General features: G+C 47.3%; 1 protein-coding gene across 1 annotated transcript in view; it reads right to left on the bottom strand.

Moving 5' to 3' along the window:
* CDON (cell adhesion associated, oncogene regulated) overlaps positions 1 to 17,070 on the bottom strand; it is a 50,135-nt gene that overhangs the window by 6,033 nt on the left and 27,032 nt on the right. Inside the window, 6 exon segments of the mRNA XM_054087022.1 lie at positions 4,856 to 4,935; positions 7,285 to 7,556; positions 9,199 to 9,426; positions 10,847 to 10,969; positions 15,116 to 15,221; positions 16,551 to 16,732. Coding sequence (XP_053942997.1) covers positions 4,856 to 4,935; positions 7,285 to 7,556; positions 9,199 to 9,426; positions 10,847 to 10,969; positions 15,116 to 15,221; positions 16,551 to 16,732 — 991 coding nt within the window.

Genomic DNA, 17,070 nt, shown 5'->3' with positions numbered 1-17,070 from the left:
GAGTGACCAGCAGGTCCAGGGAGGTTATTCTCCCTCTGTACTCGGCACTGGTGAGACCACACCTTGAGTACTGTGTTCAGTTCTGGGCCCCTCACCACCAGAAGGATGTTGAGGCTCTGGAATGTGTCCAGAGAAGAGCAACGAAGCTGGTGAGGGGGCTGGAGAACAAGTCTTACGAGGAGCGTCTGAGAGAGCTGGGGTTGTTTAGCCTGGAGAAGAGGAGGCTGAGGGGAGACCTTATTACTCTCTACAACTACCTGAACGGAAGTTGTGGAGAGGAGGGAGCTGGGCTCTTCTCCCAAGTGACAGAGGAGAGGACAAGGGGGAATGGCCTGAAGCTCCGCCAGGGGAGGGTCATGCTGGATATCAGAAAAAAATTCTTCACAGAAAGAGTCATCGTGCACTGGAACAGGCTGCGGGTGGAGTCACCTTCCCTAGAGGTGTTTAAGGAATGGGTGGATGAAGTGCTTAGGGACATGATTTAAGGGAGTGTTAGGAATGGTTGGACTCGATGATCCAGTGGGTCCTTTCTAACCTGGTGATTCTATGAAAGCTGGGGAGTTTTTTTTCACAAGTTCCCACAGGGATAGGATGAGGGGTAATGGCTTTAAATTGGAAGGGGGAAGATTTAAATATCAGGAAGAAATTCTTCATGATGAGGGTGGGGAGGCCCTGGCCAAGGTTGCCTTTTTGGCTCCTTGGAGAGGCCAGGTTGGACGGGGCTTGGAGCCCCTCATTCACTGGGAGGTGTCCCTGCCCATGGCAGGGGGTGGAACTGGGTGGGCTTTGAGGTCCCTTCCAACCCAAATCATTCCATAATTCTATGAGTTATTAGGATAGAGATCATTCAAAGCCCCTGTGAGCCAGCAACACCCAAAACACTTCCACCAAGGAGAAACTGGTTTTGTGTTGATATGGACACAGCTCAGAGCACTGATTTTTTTTTTTTTTTTTTTTTTTTTGCTGCCAAGCCTAAATGCACCTGTGGTCTGTTTTGCTCACAGAGATGAGCCTAACGCACCTTACTGGTCATTACAGGGGTTGTTGGTTGTCCTTGCGTGCTGGCATTTTGAAATATAAAAGGTGATAACTGGGACCTTGGCTGCTCAGGTGGCCAGCTTACCTGGTTACACAGTGTGTTGCTTTGGAGAGCTGATGGGGGGACGGGAGAGAAGGTGACCTGACCTGCCAGTGACCAGGGATCAGCCACCAGAGTGCTGCCAAGCACAGAATTCAAACAGGCTTCAATCTGGAAGGCACTGAGCTTGGCAGCCACTGTACACATCTCACCAGAAGTCCCCAAAAGCACTTTTATTCTATTAAAAAGCTCACCACAATGCATAAAAAACATTTCTCAAGGATTTACCCTACAAACATGCTTGGAGCCTCAGTTATGCTTTCACCTGAAAACCACAATCAATGCTGCCAGAACTGAGAGGGGAACAGAACTTCCACAAATGACACAAACAAACTCTCTAGGGGAGGAACTGGAGTAAGTCTCCCCTCCAGCAGATGTTTCCCTCACCAAAGTCAGAACACACAACCAGGGAGATCCCAACAATGGCTGTGGAATCGCCCCAGAACCTGCTCCGCTCCCAATGCCGTGAGGACAGAGCAGCACCAACCTTCATTTTCAACCTTCCCTCTCCTATTTTGTCCTTCCACTCCCATAACTGCATACCTAAAATCATTATTCCAAGTACCAAAATACCACAGAAGCCACTGGAGAATCCACATGAAACACATCTGGTCTTCAAACAAATCCATTTATGAGTTTGCATTTCTCTCCACAGAGGATTTTTGCTGCACTCACTTTATTATTCAAAAAAAAATAAATCTTAGCGGAATCCATTTAAAATGCTTGGGTTTGCATCTTCACGGAGCTCTCTTTTTAAAGATACAGAGGTCTCTATAGTGCTTTGTGTTACTGTATGGGCTTGAATGATGCTTCAAGACAGCAGTTCAGCTTTTTAATCTTGAATAACCACATATTGATGGACTCTAGCCATTGGAGTCTCCAGAGCAGCGTGTGTGTGAATAGCGATGTAAAGGTCCCTGCTGCAGAAAACATGCTGTCTGTCAGTTCTCAGTGCTAAAATCCTACCAATCTATAATCCGATTTAAAAACTCACACCAGCATAATTTTAGATTTAAAGTGCTGGAAAAAACAGACAAATGCTGGTTTATTTGACGCGTGTCCTTTCAGATTTCTGAGCAGAATACAGTGAATTTGCAAGTAGAGAGCTGCAAAACTGTAAATACCTCTGGCAGCCAGCAGGTATCCTGAAAGTTTTAGTGCAAAAGCACCAGAGATGAAAAAAAGAATCAGCGCTCAATCCTAGTGTAACAAGCGTAAACCACACTCATCTTACCGGCTTTGTCCGCAATAGCAAAGAGGGTATCCACATTTCAGCAGCTTCCACCCCTGGCAGGGCCTCCACGAGCCATTATGAGAGCACAAGCGCTAATTTAAACAGAAAGCCGAGGGATTTCACTGCTGTAATAATAAACCTGCTCTGAGATGGCCACTGCTGAAAACAGCCACGGCAGCCAGCTATTAAATATGCTCAACTTTTAGGATTCATTTGCACGTGGTTACAATTCAAACGACTGCTCCATTCATTCCAAATCAGCAACAACTCCAAGCAGTCAGTGGGAACAGGCTAATTCTGGAATTAGCAGCACCAAGGTGGAACACATGAGCAAGGCCACGGGCACCTGAGGTGCTCCTGAGCCTGGAGCCATTCTCCTGCTCTAGGTGTCCCTACCTGAGCTACCTCCTTCCATTATTTCCCAACCCTTGCTCCAGGCATCCCCACCAGAGCTGTCTCCTTTCCTCATCTCCCAGTGCTCTGCAGAGGGAATGGCCAGGAGTGAGCACACACAGTGCAATAGCTCGAAGGTGGGACAAAGGGTCCTCTCTGTGCAAACAAGAGACCAGACAGAGCAGAGAGCCCTCACTTGGGTAAAGCAGCTACCAGGTTGATGAAAGACAGGAAGAAACACTCCCACTCCAAATTCCCATGTGTCAGAACCCCCTGACTTGGCTGCACTGACCCCCAAGGCTTTCTCCTCCTCCTTCTTCTGGCCACAGATCCAGCTCCCTGGCCCCAGGGGTAACATTCAGGCACGTTCTGGTCTCCCCACTCCCCTCTCCCATGTCCTCCTTCCATTCCCCTTGCACTGGGAAGGGAGCGAGGCTGTGCAGCTCTTCTGCCACCAGGAGGTTAACGGTCCCCCTCGGGGTAAGGCAGCTGTAAGGACAACTTGTTTCTCTGTCCCAACAGTCAAATACAGAACAGGGATGTGAAATTCAAAGTTCAAACCTACTGATGACCCGTCTGGGAGGAAGGCGCTCAGTTGCAGAGGACAGAACGCCATTCTTCCTGCTTTCTTAAGAAAAAAGAGCAATTAAAAATTTAAATATGCTTGAAATGGAAAGCAAGCACTTAATTATGGTGTAACACATACAGTGCATTACAAGTTAGGGGTCAATCATAGAACACATAGAAGCACGGGATGGTTTGGGTTGGAAGGGACCTCAAAGTCCATCCAATTCCTATCCCCCACCATGGGCAGGGACACCTCCCACTGGATCAGGGGCTCCACGCCCCATCCAACCTGGTCTTGAACATCTCCAGGGACAGGGCAGCCACCACTGCTCTGGGCAACCTGGGCCAGGGCCTCCCCACTCTCACAGGAAAACATTTCTCCCTAAGATCTCATCTCAATCTCCCCTCTTCAGCTTCAAACTGATCCCCCTCGTCCTACCCTGCACTCCATACAGTTTGTACCCATTTTGATGCCCGCTGTCACTCAGCCTGTCCTTTACACGGACACTTGGTTGGCAAGGAAACAGGAAGCCCGACAAGTAGCCCAGACACGACTCCAGCCACAGCCCCCGCAGCTCTACCTGCAGGCGGCAGCCCCACCACTATCATGTGTGTATTTATGGGATCCAGAAAGATTTAAAGCCTATTATAAATATATTTTCAAAGTAAAACCACGAAAATAAAGTGAACAGGGTTTTCTGACCTCAACAACAGCTTCATTTCAAGTCAGCTCCTCCAGATCTCACCTAAAGGCAGCAAACATTTTAATATGACAGCAAACTCAAAGTATGACCGAAAACTATCCAGAATCTCCCAGTAGGAGCAGATCAGCAGGGCTGACTTTCAGTTCTACTTTTACTCATTAAATAACGAGAGATTCAGTCAGAAGCCTGGCAGGATGGTCTTACAACTTTCAAAAGTGAAAAACCTTATGAAAACCCAGACTCCCAGCTACAACCAGGAAGATGTTTCCCTTGTTTGCACAAGATCCCTTCTCTCACACAAAACCAGCATCCCATCCGGAACAAGGGCTGCCAGAATGGCTCCTGAAGGCCGAGGAACCGCCAGTTCCCCTGTTCCACGCAGAACAGAGCTGCGCCGGCAAATCTGCACTTCTGGTGTGTTGGTATTCTGGAGAGAATGGCAGGAAATGAAAAAAACAGCAGAGCAATGAAATCCTATGTGACAAAGTGCCATATGGAATGATTCTGTTATCTCAAAACTGAAAAAACACAGGAAATAAGGGTTTTAAAAAACATCCAGTGCCCAACCTGCCTCCCTTCCTCGAGAGCATCAGATGAATGTGTTGAGGGAAAGCAAGATCTGGGTTAGTGACTCCTTTTACTCCACTCCACAGGACAACCTCAGCCGCTCTCCTGTGGTCGCACACCAGCACCAAGCTCCTCCATACCTCACTGGGACTCCCATATCTCTGCATGCACCCACCCCTACCTCTGACCCGGTGCCCAGGGCCGGGGTGTCCATTTGCCAAAGGCTCTGCCTTCCCATGTGCTGTACATCACCTGTTATTGTTCCGGCAGTTTCGGCAATGGACACACTCGGCGGGGTCCGGTTTGTGGCACTGCTGGTACATCCCACGCCCTGCAGCGGAAGGAGTCAAAACAACAAAAATCAGTCACTGTTATGGACACACGGCAGAGTCCCCAAGGAAGCTGTTGGCCCCAGGCAGCTGCACAAGCCCTTCCACTCCATTTGCAAACCTCTCATTCACCTCAACAGCCCTCAGCTCTTGGGCCTGGGAAACGTGAGCACAGGCACAGCGGAGTCTGTACACAAGCCAAGCAGACGAGGTTTTGCCCCAGCACATGTGGTCACCGCCAAGGAAATAACTGTAGCTTAGACAAGCATGCGGTCATTCCCCTGGGCTGTTTTCAGCTGAACAAGCTCAGGTTTGATTTAATGAACACGCTGTAAATATGTGCATTTTTGACACTGCTGACAGACATGAAAGCAAATTGCTGTTCATTAGCAAACTGTGCTCGTTTGGGGAGACAGAATATAAAACGTGCAGGGCTGATGTCACAACACAACGCATCCCACTCTCCTGCCACTGCTCTGACCAGATCCGTTCACTTCGCTACACTGGGTTTGGAAACACTGAATATTTTTACAGATGGGGTAATTCCTCGGCCAGCAACGATGCTGTGTGAGAGGGATTTTGTGGTGTTAGTTTTGGCTGAAGGGGCCATTATAAGCAAGTAAAAACGCCCAGAGTAACACACCCCTCATCATTAGAGCCCACAGATGCGGTCGCTGCTGGCCAACAGTGCAGCGGCGCTGGGCTACCATGCTGCATGTCAGGAAAGGAGCTGGTTTGGGAAAGCTCACCTGACTGTTGAGATTTCAAGTGGTAGGAAACTTCTAAGAATCCCTATCCTGCAGAAACAGGGGTTTCTGAGGCCACTCAGTCCAACAGAGAGTACTGCCTAACTCGTCTGGATGGCCATGCCCGGCTAGTCCCTTCTCCTCCTCACTTAGTCCAATCCATGAAACAATAAAGAGCGTCTGACAGCAATGAGGACGCTTCCACTCCCCTGCACTGCCTCACCCGTGGGCCAGTTCTACTCTCCCTTGGGAAGAGATTGTGTGACTTCAACTTTCACACAACACGGAGCTGGGGAGAAGAAAAATTCCACACCCCATCAAACTACTGGCAACAGGACAGTGGCATTGCACATCCCATCCATGGCAGAGATGAGCTCTGAGCACAAAATCACTCACGCTGCACAAGACCTACATTTTCCTGCTTCCAAGAAATAAATAATGAGGAGTGACAGTGCTGAGCCCCCTGAGCTTCTCATGAGCGAGCTCTGGAACACGTGCAAAACCTTCCCAAGGCCTTGAACAGCTGGAGGCTGTTCTGAGAGTTTAACCCACTGGGAGGTTGGACAGGTCCAAAAAAACCACGGTTTGGGCCTCGGCTGGTCTTGAAAGCAACCAAAAAAATGGCATTTCTTGCTAGACAAGCAGAGTAAAGAAAGAATCCAGTGAAGAACTGACTGGCCTGACTCAGAGCTGGAGTTGACTGAAGTGGCAACTACTGTGGCAAGTGCTAATTTGTTGTGCAAGTAAAACGAAGCGCTTGTGTTCAATTACCAACACAAACAATAGCCCCATTTTTTTCTCCAAAACCAGCATGGGTTATTCAGACTTCAGAACTTTTTCTTTCAGTTTTCCTGGGCAATGTTCACAGTTTTGAGTAAGTTTGGTAAGTCTGAATGCAAGCCATCTGTTTCCATAGACAATAATGAAATCATTATTCTCCCTTGGAAACGGGACACGTTTCAGCAAACGAAGTATTTTTCCACCGCATACAAAGGCTGGGTCGCAGACTTAAATTAGATTTTATTTTAAATTTCAAAACAAAAAAATGAGCCTGTCTTCAACAGTTAACAAACAGTAACTGAAAAAGAAGAAAGACAGCGTTATTATGTTGCTGGGCATTTCAAGATGTATGGGACAGTTTCATTTTATGGAACCTCCTGCTACATTCGTGCTTGGCCATAATTAATAGCATCGCTTAGAGTTACAGATCTGAAACAGGTGGGGGAAAAACAGGCAATCCATAAAGCTGCAGAATAAGCAGCTATAATTAAATCTATTTAACTTGAAGATTGAGAAATACCATATGTACCAGTAAAGTATCTCAGCCCTGCACTGAAACATTCTCAGAGCTGACATGCTGTTAGGAGGAAGGCAGAGGCAGATTTCCCAGAGCAGTGGAATTCTTGCTGTCATCTGATATCTCCAAATGAAACCATGATGTTTGTATCAGAAATATCAGCCCAGTTGCTTCCTCTGGGATAAGTAATTTAGTGGAGCTGGCTGTTATCAGCGGCTGGCATCCCCCCACCCAGACTAAGGCTGCTTCGCAATGCTTGAATAAACCTCAGGGCCCACACTGAGCCCCGCACCCAGCATAAGAGCTTACGTCTACAAGATGATGGGGATGGTCATAGTCCACGTGTGTCCTGGACAGGGAGTTGCTGTGCCTTGGGTACAGCCCAGCACCTCCATTCACAATCCCATTAACTCCATTAGCAACTTTATGATGGATGTGTGGACAGCCGTTGCTGAGGCCGCTGCTTATGAAGTTTCCATGGATGCTGCCATTGACTCGGCTTGTGCCGGGTAAAGTTGTGTACTCAATCATTTGCCCGCTGATATCTGCTCCGTGATAGAGATAGCCAGGAGGGTCATACTCTGCAGAAGACATTACCAAAAGCATATTTATTGCCAAATGAGAAGTTAAATGAACATCTCTAAGAAACAAAAGAAACTTATATTCTCTTTCTACAGCTTTTGTAAATTAACTGTAATCTCTAAGTGCCTGATATTGAAATGTAGAAATGGAAAACAGCCACATCCTGAGGAACAGAGCAGGATGTGGCTCTGAAAGGACTCAGCTGACGTCAGTCACTCCGACGAACATCCTAAAAACAGGCCATCTGTATAATCGATAGGCGCTCTGTTATCCACTAGGAACTGCTTCCAGAAAACACCTCTGGCTGCAGTTTGAAGACCACTATCTTATCTTGCAAGAAGTTTTGTTTCACTTCTCTTCGTCAGAGAGTAAGGACATTTAAAAATAACCACTGCCTGTGGGAAGAGCAAGGCTGACTTCTGCGTTAGGAACAGAGCAGCAGAAGAGATTCTGCTGGCACAGCACAGTTTGGTGAGTGCAGAGCGCGTGGCACAGTGTGTTTAAGCTCCAGTGCCTCTGCTCAAGGCTCTGGCTTGCAAACTGGCAGGTTTTCCCCGTTAACACCTCTAAAAGACATGGATGTTGAACTCCATTTCACCGTGACAAGACGGAGAGGCAACAAGGCAACCAACCTCCAAGTGCTGCAAGTTCTTTCTCTTTCCAGATATATACACGTAAGAGAGGGAGAGATCTGGGGTTTTAAGCCTCCACGTTTTAAAAGTACCTAGGATTCATAAAATTACAGAATTGTTTGGGTTGGAAGGGACCTCAAAGCCCCTCCAGTTCCGTCCCCTGTCATGGGCAGGGACACCTCCCACTGGATCAGGGGCTCCAAGACCCATCCAACCTGGCCTTGAACCTCTCCAGGGATGGGGCAGCCACCACTGCTCTGGGCAAACCTGGGCCAGGGCCTCCCCACCCTCATTGTGAAGAATTTCTTCCTAATGTCTAATCTCAATCTTCCCCCTTCCAATTTAAAGCCATTCCCCCTGTCCTGTCACTCCAGGCCCTTGGAAAAAGTCCCTCCCCAGCTTTCCAGGAGCCCCTTTCAGTAATGAAAGCTGTTCTAATGACTCCCTGGAGCCTTCTCTTCTCCAGGCTGAACAACTCCAACTCTCTCAGCTTGTCCTCTAGCAGAGGTGCTCCAGCCCTTGGATCATCTCCGTGGCCTCCTCTGGACCTGTTCCAACAGTTCCACCTCCTTCATATATTAGGGATTCCAGAACTGAACACAAGGCTACCAGTGGGGTCTCACAAGAGAAAAGTAGAGGGGCAGAATCACCTCCCTTGACATCCAAGTTCTGCCCCTGCATCAGCAGAAGCACTGTGCAGGGGCTTCACACTAAATATCAGCTGAAGAGACTTTGCCCGGGCGTTTCACACACCATTCTTTGGGTGAAGCTCTTGCACAACTGCAATGCAGGTGGGCAGCCAGCATCGGATGTAAGAAACAGAGGCACTGCTACTCTCAAAAGCCCCCACACCTTCACCTCGGGCACACCCAAGAAGGTACAGGTCTCTAAATAAACACCAGTTTACTTGTAACAGGAAACCAATTCCCATTCATGAATGTAATATGAACGTTACTACTCTATCTTCGACATTATCTTCATCATGAAAGGGCAGCCAAAATTAACTCACTCTGCATGGCATTTTGCTGACGGTTCTTCCACAAGCACATGGCAATGAAAACAATGAGAATAAGGACCATCACACCCAGGACCAGCCCCACAATGAGGTACAGCATGTCACTGCTCCGAACAGGGCCACTGGAAGGCCCCGCTCCGCCTGCGCCAACCCGCTCAGGGGCATTTGGTGGTGTACTCAAGTCCTTCACTGGATATTCGGATGCTCCCGGTGTGCGTTTCACTGGATGAAAGAAGAGGACAAGCACAGGTACATTCACTAAATGCCATTTCTAAATGGATTTTGCATTATGAAATGAAAAAATTCCTGAAGAGTTAGAATCCTAATGCCTTGAAGAGAAAGCCTATAAGGAGAAGACCAACTGCTATTGGGTAAATACTATTTGCTTTGACCCACTCATTGAGGTCCACTCGGAACTTTAACAAGGCAACTCCGCACACGTATGGCTAGAGCAGCACTCACTCTTGACTCGAAAGTGCGCAAATCTTTCCACTCCTGAGGTCAGGAAAAACCACAGCATGTATTTTCTATCACAGGCACTGCCAGATGACCTACTTTTATCCGCTGTGAAACCCTGCTAACCCTGCTTTCCAAACCATGCTATTGAAGATACTGAGAGCTCGAACAGAAAATCATGGAAAACGAGGATGGTACTTTAACATGGAATTACATTTCCTTTGGTTTTCAGCACCCCATAGCTCAGATTCATTCATTTGACACCAAAAACCTATACGAGGTGCCTGGTTTAGGAGTGAATGCTGTCGGAGTGCCACAAGCACCTCCATGCAGATATGCGAGATGAGCTGGATCGCCCTGTCAGCCTGGAGATGCATTTCAAGGAAGAATCAGTTCGTGAACGGCAGATTACATCTTACAAGGTTAAAATTAGGGAAGAAAGCTATGTTTCCTTGCAGCAGGAAGGCCAATCGTACACAAAGCCAGAAACCCTGGAGCTGCTTCGCCCTTCTTTCAAAGGCTTTCACTCTCAACACAGCTCCATGTTGATGCTTTCGCTCCTGCAGGGCTTTTTTCTTTTTATTTAAAAAAAATCCACACATTTTTTCATAGCTCAACATTTGAAGTTACTGTCTGCATTTTTTGCCTTACAGCCTTACTTGGTTTTAGAGATTAAAGGGAGGCAGGAATTCTTTGCAAAATAAAATGTGACTGCCATATCTGAACGCTTACAGAGCACAGTACAAACTCTGTGCCAGAGGCACGCAGGATTAGCGATGGAGGCAGCCAACACAACCATCAATGCTGGGTCTGCACTTACACAACGTGTCACAGAGCCCCAGGAGGACATTAAACAGATGCACAAATCAATTCTGCCATCTCCAGGAGCATGGCTGTCTCTGAAGCAGAGGCCATCAGCACAGCAGAGAGAAAAGCCCAGCCCAGAACAATAGAACCCTCTCGGCACAGCGGATCTGCCTGGCGGCAAAAGAGCCCTTCTCAGGAGTGCACTGTATCAGTTTCCCTATGATCAAAACAATCCCAGCTCCTGTAAGACAAAACAATCCAGAAGATTATGCTCTTCATCACAGCTGACTTTTGCACTGCGAAAAAACCCACTGCAGCGGATATTCCATGCCACCAACACCCCCTTCGCAGGGGCTCGTGGGCAGCTCTCAGCCCTCACCTTTGGTTTCACAGATCATCACGTTGCTGTACTCGCTTTCACCACCTTCGTTGTAGCACTGCATTTTAATGTCGTACGATGTTTCTGGCTGCAGGTGATTTATCATGTGCCATTGCTTTGTACCTAGGGAGGGGGAGAAAAAAATCAATCCATATATTTCATTCCCTTGCGTGAGCCAAAGCTGGGTATAAGGACATGGCAGAGTCCTCTGCAAAACACAGAAGGGCTGCAGCTTTGCATGGTAGCACAAAAGTCTTTATTAACCATTTATGGACTTGTCTGAAATCGTAAGACTCACATTGCCTTGTGAAATAGAATCTTAGAAGAACCTTTTGAGGTATAAAAGTGAGTTTTTTTCAGTATTTTCAATTGATTTTTTTTCTATAAAAAATTTCTTCTTCTAAAAAAGCAGAAGTCGCTAACTCAGACCTCAGACATCCAAGTTTCCAGCATCTGCACATCTAAATCCAACAGGCATTTCTGTGATCTTAAATACAAAACTGCTCTTTTCTACCCCAAAATGTTCCACGGCATTTAAACTGGTTTTTTATAGGAAAAGCTTTCTTTCGCTCACAGCACACAGTGAAGCTGTTCACAACATGCAGGGCAGAAAACAGACGACAGTGGCGGACAAGGGAGAAACTCCACTGCACTAAGACCCTCTCCCAGGACAAGCATAGAACCATGGAGTGGTTTGGGTCAGAAGAGACCTCAACGCCCATCCAGTCCCACCCCCCTGCCATGGGCAGGGACACCTCCCACTGGATCAGGGGCTCCAAGACTCATCCAACCCGGCCTTGAACCCCTCCAGGGATGGGGCAGCCACCACTGCTCTGGGCAACCTGGGCCAGGGCCTCCCCACCCTCACAGCAAAATATTTCTTCCTAAGATCTCATCTCAATCTCCCATCTTTCAGCTGAAAACTGTTTCCTCCTCGTCCTATCCCTGCACTCCCTGATCAAGAGCCCCTCCCAGATTTCCTCTAGGCCCCCCCTAGCATTCTCAGAGATCCCGCAGGAATCAAGGCTGAGTTGAGCAACTTTAGCCAAAACCACTACAATTAAATGAATGTGCATTTTATTAAACATACTAGGAAACAAACTTGGACAGCAAGGCTCCTCTCGCGCGCCTTGCCCCCTGCAGAGACGGATCCCCAGCCGAGCAATCTCTCTAATAGGGCGGGTTTGTCATCTCTGGCTCCTGGCCAGTGTTTCATTTAGACACCCTCCTGAAGTACCGAGCACTTCAACATAAATCACTCTCAGTTTTTACTTTTCACGGGCTTGTGACAAATTTTACTAAAACAGCAACCCCTTTCCCTCCCTCCTTTGAGGAGTTTAATTAACTGTTTTGAGCACTCTTAATCCCTCTTGGAAAATACCACCTTGAACTGTTTCCACTGTTTCTAAGAAACTGTCATTACCACCTATGATTTAAGCATGAATAACAACAAATAACAGCCTGCATGGCTGTGGGGCTGTTGCTGCGACTCGGCTCCCTCTTCTCCCAGACCCAGGTCCTGGTGTGGACACCCCTGCCTAGCAAAGAAGGGCTGGGGGGCACCCAGGAGGACCCCATCTCGGTCTGGGAGTTTCAGGAGGGGATGGACTACATGGTCCGAGCTCCATGCTGGCCATCCCAAGTGAGGGAAGACAATCCCTGGCTGAACCGGCCCTTCCCTACCCTAAATCACACATTTTCCCAAGACTCATACTTGGTTTTCCCGTCGTCCCCACCCCCAAGCATTCCTTTTGGTAATTACTACACCAGGTTTTAGGTTTCTGCTTCAAACCATTACTGGAACTGGAATCAGTACAGGCACTTTAACTGTCCTCTTCGTGCATCATTAGCAAGGAAAAACATTTAAACAACTGACATCAGACTGCATTTACATCTCTAAAATTCAATCGCCAGGACCCCTGGAACAGAGAAAGGGTGGAACCATCAGTGCAGGACATGGATGATTTTGCTTTGCTGTTGCTTAAAGCTGCTGAAAGATTCCGAGGAATCCTCCATGTTCAACCTTTTTTTGCTGTTTTTTTTCCTTCAAATAAAATCTGATTTTGCCTGTAGCGGCACTTATAAGAAAAAAGTTTTCTGCCGAGTTTTGACTGTTCTGAAAGACAAGACTTAACAGGAAGTGGCGGGGAAAGCCTACGGCAAGTGCTTGGCTAGCACAGGCATCACAACACTTTTTCCACAACTCATGCAGTCATTTCAAGATAAAATTCCCTGTCAAGAAACAGATAAATTCAAAGGTAGCAGAGGGGAAAAAACGTGAAGAACAAGTGATTTATGGCAAAATACCTTAAGTCACATGTCTCTCTACATATTTCACATCAAATGCTTCCAATCTCACTTTATTCAAAATAGCTCTTTTCTTAACTCCCCTTGAAAAGCTGATTTAGGGGACCACAGTACCGAAAATTTTAAGATTAAATATTTCCACCGAATAGGTTTGTGTTCCAGGCTCCAGCAGAGCGGAGCAGCTGCCAGTGGTCTCAGCCCGCCAAAAGGAGTTCAGTGCATGCACACGCTCGGAAAAAAAACAGAAAGAAGCTGATTTCACAGCACAGCAGAGCCCACTTAAATACCCAACTGCTCAGTGCGTGAGATTTATAAACACACGAGTTCTGTCCAGCACAGGCTAAAACAGAGCTGCAGATGAAGGTGCAGACTCCACAAGCTGCTTTAAAGCAACTCCTCGAGCTGAGACCCTGGATCTTTAACAGCTCTAATGGCGTGCAAAAGCTTATGCCATGCAAAGCGCTGTGTGGAGAATTGTCTAACACGGGGGAAGTATTCAAAATAAAGGTCCATTCCTCTTGTAACTGAAATAAATGAGAGGAAAAAATAATTAACGTCATCGGGACAGAATGAGGTCACTACATTTACTCAGCCCAAGCAATAAGGACATTAAGTAAAATATTTTTAAAAGGGTTTTCCACTTCTGGACTAATATAGACATTATCGAATAACTTCTTCCAGGAAAGCAATGATCTAATGTGCACAGGGAAAAAAATAAAACCTGATTAAAAGGCAAAATGAAGCACAAACGTAGCTGTGTCTGCAACGTACTACAGCACTTCAGGCTAAAAGAACTTCCTTAGAGCAGGATAACGACAGAATCACAGAATGACCTGAGTGGGAAGGGACCCACAAAGCTCATCGAATTCAATCCCTGTCCCTGCACAGGACAACCCAACATTCACACGGCAGGTCTGAGAGCGTTGGCCAAACGCTTCTGGAATATTGTCAGGCTTGGTGCTGTGACTGCTTCCCTGGGAGCTGTTCCAGTGCTCCACCACCCTCTGGGGGAAGAACTTTCTCCTAAGGTCCAACCTAACCCTCCCTTGGCATCTTCCTGCCATTCCCTCAGGTCCAGAGAGAAGAGCTCAGCGCCTGCTCTTCCTCCTCCCCATGTGAGGAAGACACAGAGCGCGATGAGGTCTCCCTTCAGTCTCCTCCAGGCTGAACAGACCAAGGGACTTCAACTGCTCCTCACACACTTCCCCTCCAAATCCTTCACCAACTCCGTGCCCTCCTCTGGACACTCCAGTACTTTTAGATCCTTTTTATCCTGTGGCTCTCAAACTGCCCCCAGTGCTCAAGGTGGGGCCGCCCCAGTGTGGAGCAGAGCAGGACAATCCCCTCCCTCGCACGGTGGGTGATGCTGTGCTGGATGCACCCAGGACACGGTTGCATTCTTGGCTGCCAGAGCACTGCTGGCTCGTGGTCATAACCAATTTAAGCAAGGTAAAAGGAGAGATTGAGCAATTGCTCATGTCCATAAGCAATTAAGCAAGGTAAAAGGAGAGAAGGGCAATCTCACGCATGTCCTGCCTAGTGTAGAAAACCCATGCTGGGGTAAATCATCCTAAAAGCCAGCCAGTTATTAGTACAGTCTGCAGCACAGATGTGCTTAGCCTGGCTTAAATCTCATTTATGCTGCTTTCTCTTTCCTCAATTACTTTAAGGTAACCCAGTTTAATAGATCTACGCTAAGGATTTGCAGTGGTGTAACAAGACAAACTTAACTCCAGTATTTAGTTCTCAAGTTTCCATGCAGAAGAGGCTTCAGAAGGAAGAAACAAGTTCATGTGTGGGCAGAACTTGACGTTATGGAGTTGAAATAGCTACTTCTGTGAAATATATTGTAAAGACTTAGTTTGGGAAAAGCAGTTTAGGTTTCATATAAACACAGCCAATGTGGCTACACAATGTTCTCCATCAAGCAGAGTTATTCGGCATGCGGGTACTGCACCATACCTTCCACGATATCCCTCTTGTAGTCACTGTCATTGTCGCTGTCCGTAGGTCGGTAATAGATATAAAATCCTTGGATGGGTGTGTTGTTGTTGCTGGATGTAATGTACTGAAAGAGAATTTGAACAGACTGTGCTAGAGAAGGACATCTAAATCAAGTCCTGCTGAGCGGTCAGCACTGAATGTCTGATCCCCTTGAAGTAGGTATTTTTCTAACAGGGTTGTGCAAGTGAGGTGTAGGGGGAGGTGTGCCCAGAGGCGACGCTGCAGCCGAGAATTATCAACTGCTGTGGGTGTGCAGACACGGCTGAGATGAGCACAGTGCCAGGGGCTCTCGCAGTGCTGCAGGACTGCTCTCTGCCATGGAACTCACTGGAGCAGCCAAAAAAAGGAGGGGAGCACAGGGACAAGCGGCTGAGCTGGGGATGATAACTTCCTCCCACATCACTTTCCAAACTGTCAGTTAAAGTGTGACCACAAACAGCTGGAAAATTTGACCGATTAATGGAAACAGTTAAGACTATTTTTACTTTAGAAAGAGTTAAGGTCACTCTAAAATTCGGCTCAAGAGTATTTTACTTTAAGTTATGCAGCCTCCTGAGGAACCAGAGGTTATTTTAAGTTTATTGTCTTTAACATCTCTGAAAGCTGAGTGAGCAGAGCAAACCAACACTGGGAACCCTACACGTTAAATCCTCCAAAGTACACCAGGGGCTTGGATTTCAAAACAAGAGCAAAGAATTTCTATGGGTTTCAATAAGGACCTTAATGCACTTGTTTACAAAACACAAGCTAATAGGGGAAAAGAATATGTTTCTCTAACGTGAAACCTCTACTGGCTGTGAGGCAAGACGGTCGGTTTTAAAGGCAGCACCCGCTTCCAGCCATCACAGTCTGGATTGACAAAAGCAGCAGGAACTGGAGGAAATTAAGCCAACTCAGTAACAACTCAAGGCATGAACAGGGGTTTGGACAGTTAAGCCCACTGGTGCCTCTTGATATGTCTGTGCCAAAGCAGGTGGACAAAGGCGGCTGCAGCCTTTCCTGGGAGCTGCCAGTTAGGCTCACATCTGGTGTAACTCGAGCAGGTGGTACAGGGCATCCCCAGGGAGCTGGGACGGGAAAGTGAGGCGGAGGGAGGCTGGGAGAGAGCGCAAAGGCAGCAAACCACCAACAGGGCTGCTGAGGAAGAGGAAAAGGAGTTTGGAAATGGGAGGCAAAGGGCCTGAGAGGAATCTGGCCCACTAAGTTACTTGATTCTAACACACAAGCGTGAAGTATCTTATCTCTCCTCTAGGAAAAAGATCACCTCTGAGCCTCAGGGAGGGAAACCACCACTCACTAGTCTGCAATCAGCTCTTAATCCTTGACTTTCGACAGTCAAAGCAGTGAAAATTGGCCTGCTACTGTGAGAGGAACAGGAGAGAATTACACCTACCGTCCATTTTAACATGATCTGAGTGTCACTGATGGCTTCAGTATAAGCAATGTGAGGTCCTGCAATCGGGCGGCTGGAAAACCGGCTGGTAAATCCCGCTACTTGGTAAGGGCGAGATGCTGCACTGCGTGGGCTCTCCCCATAGTTGTTCACAGCAATCACACGGAACCTATACATTTCTCCTTTTAAGGGAAAAAAGGGAAAGAAAGATGACTTTGTAGCAAAGCAAGCATTAAAAACAGGATTCAAGGGGAGACTAAACAGATTAGGAAATATTTTTTTGCCCAACATCCAATTAGTAACACTGCAGGACTCTGCCACAGAGTGGACATCGGAAACAGACAGCTTCTAAAAGCCATTAGGGAAATTCACTCAAGAAAAATCGAAAGGATATTACAGACAGAAGGAAGCACCTCCACCAGCCCAGGAAGGCCTTAAAGTGCAAGCCGGTAGGCACTGAGAGGTGTTCAAAGGATACCTGCCCTCATCCATCCCTCCTACTCTTGCACTCCTTCCCTCA

Source organism: Cuculus canorus, chromosome 23, assembly GCF_017976375.1.
Source record: "Cuculus canorus isolate bCucCan1 chromosome 23, bCucCan1.pri, whole genome shotgun sequence".
In the NCBI taxonomy this organism is placed as follows: Eukaryota; Metazoa; Chordata; class Aves; order Cuculiformes; family Cuculidae; genus Cuculus; species Cuculus canorus.
This window is presented reverse-complemented; position numbering and strand designations above follow the sequence as displayed.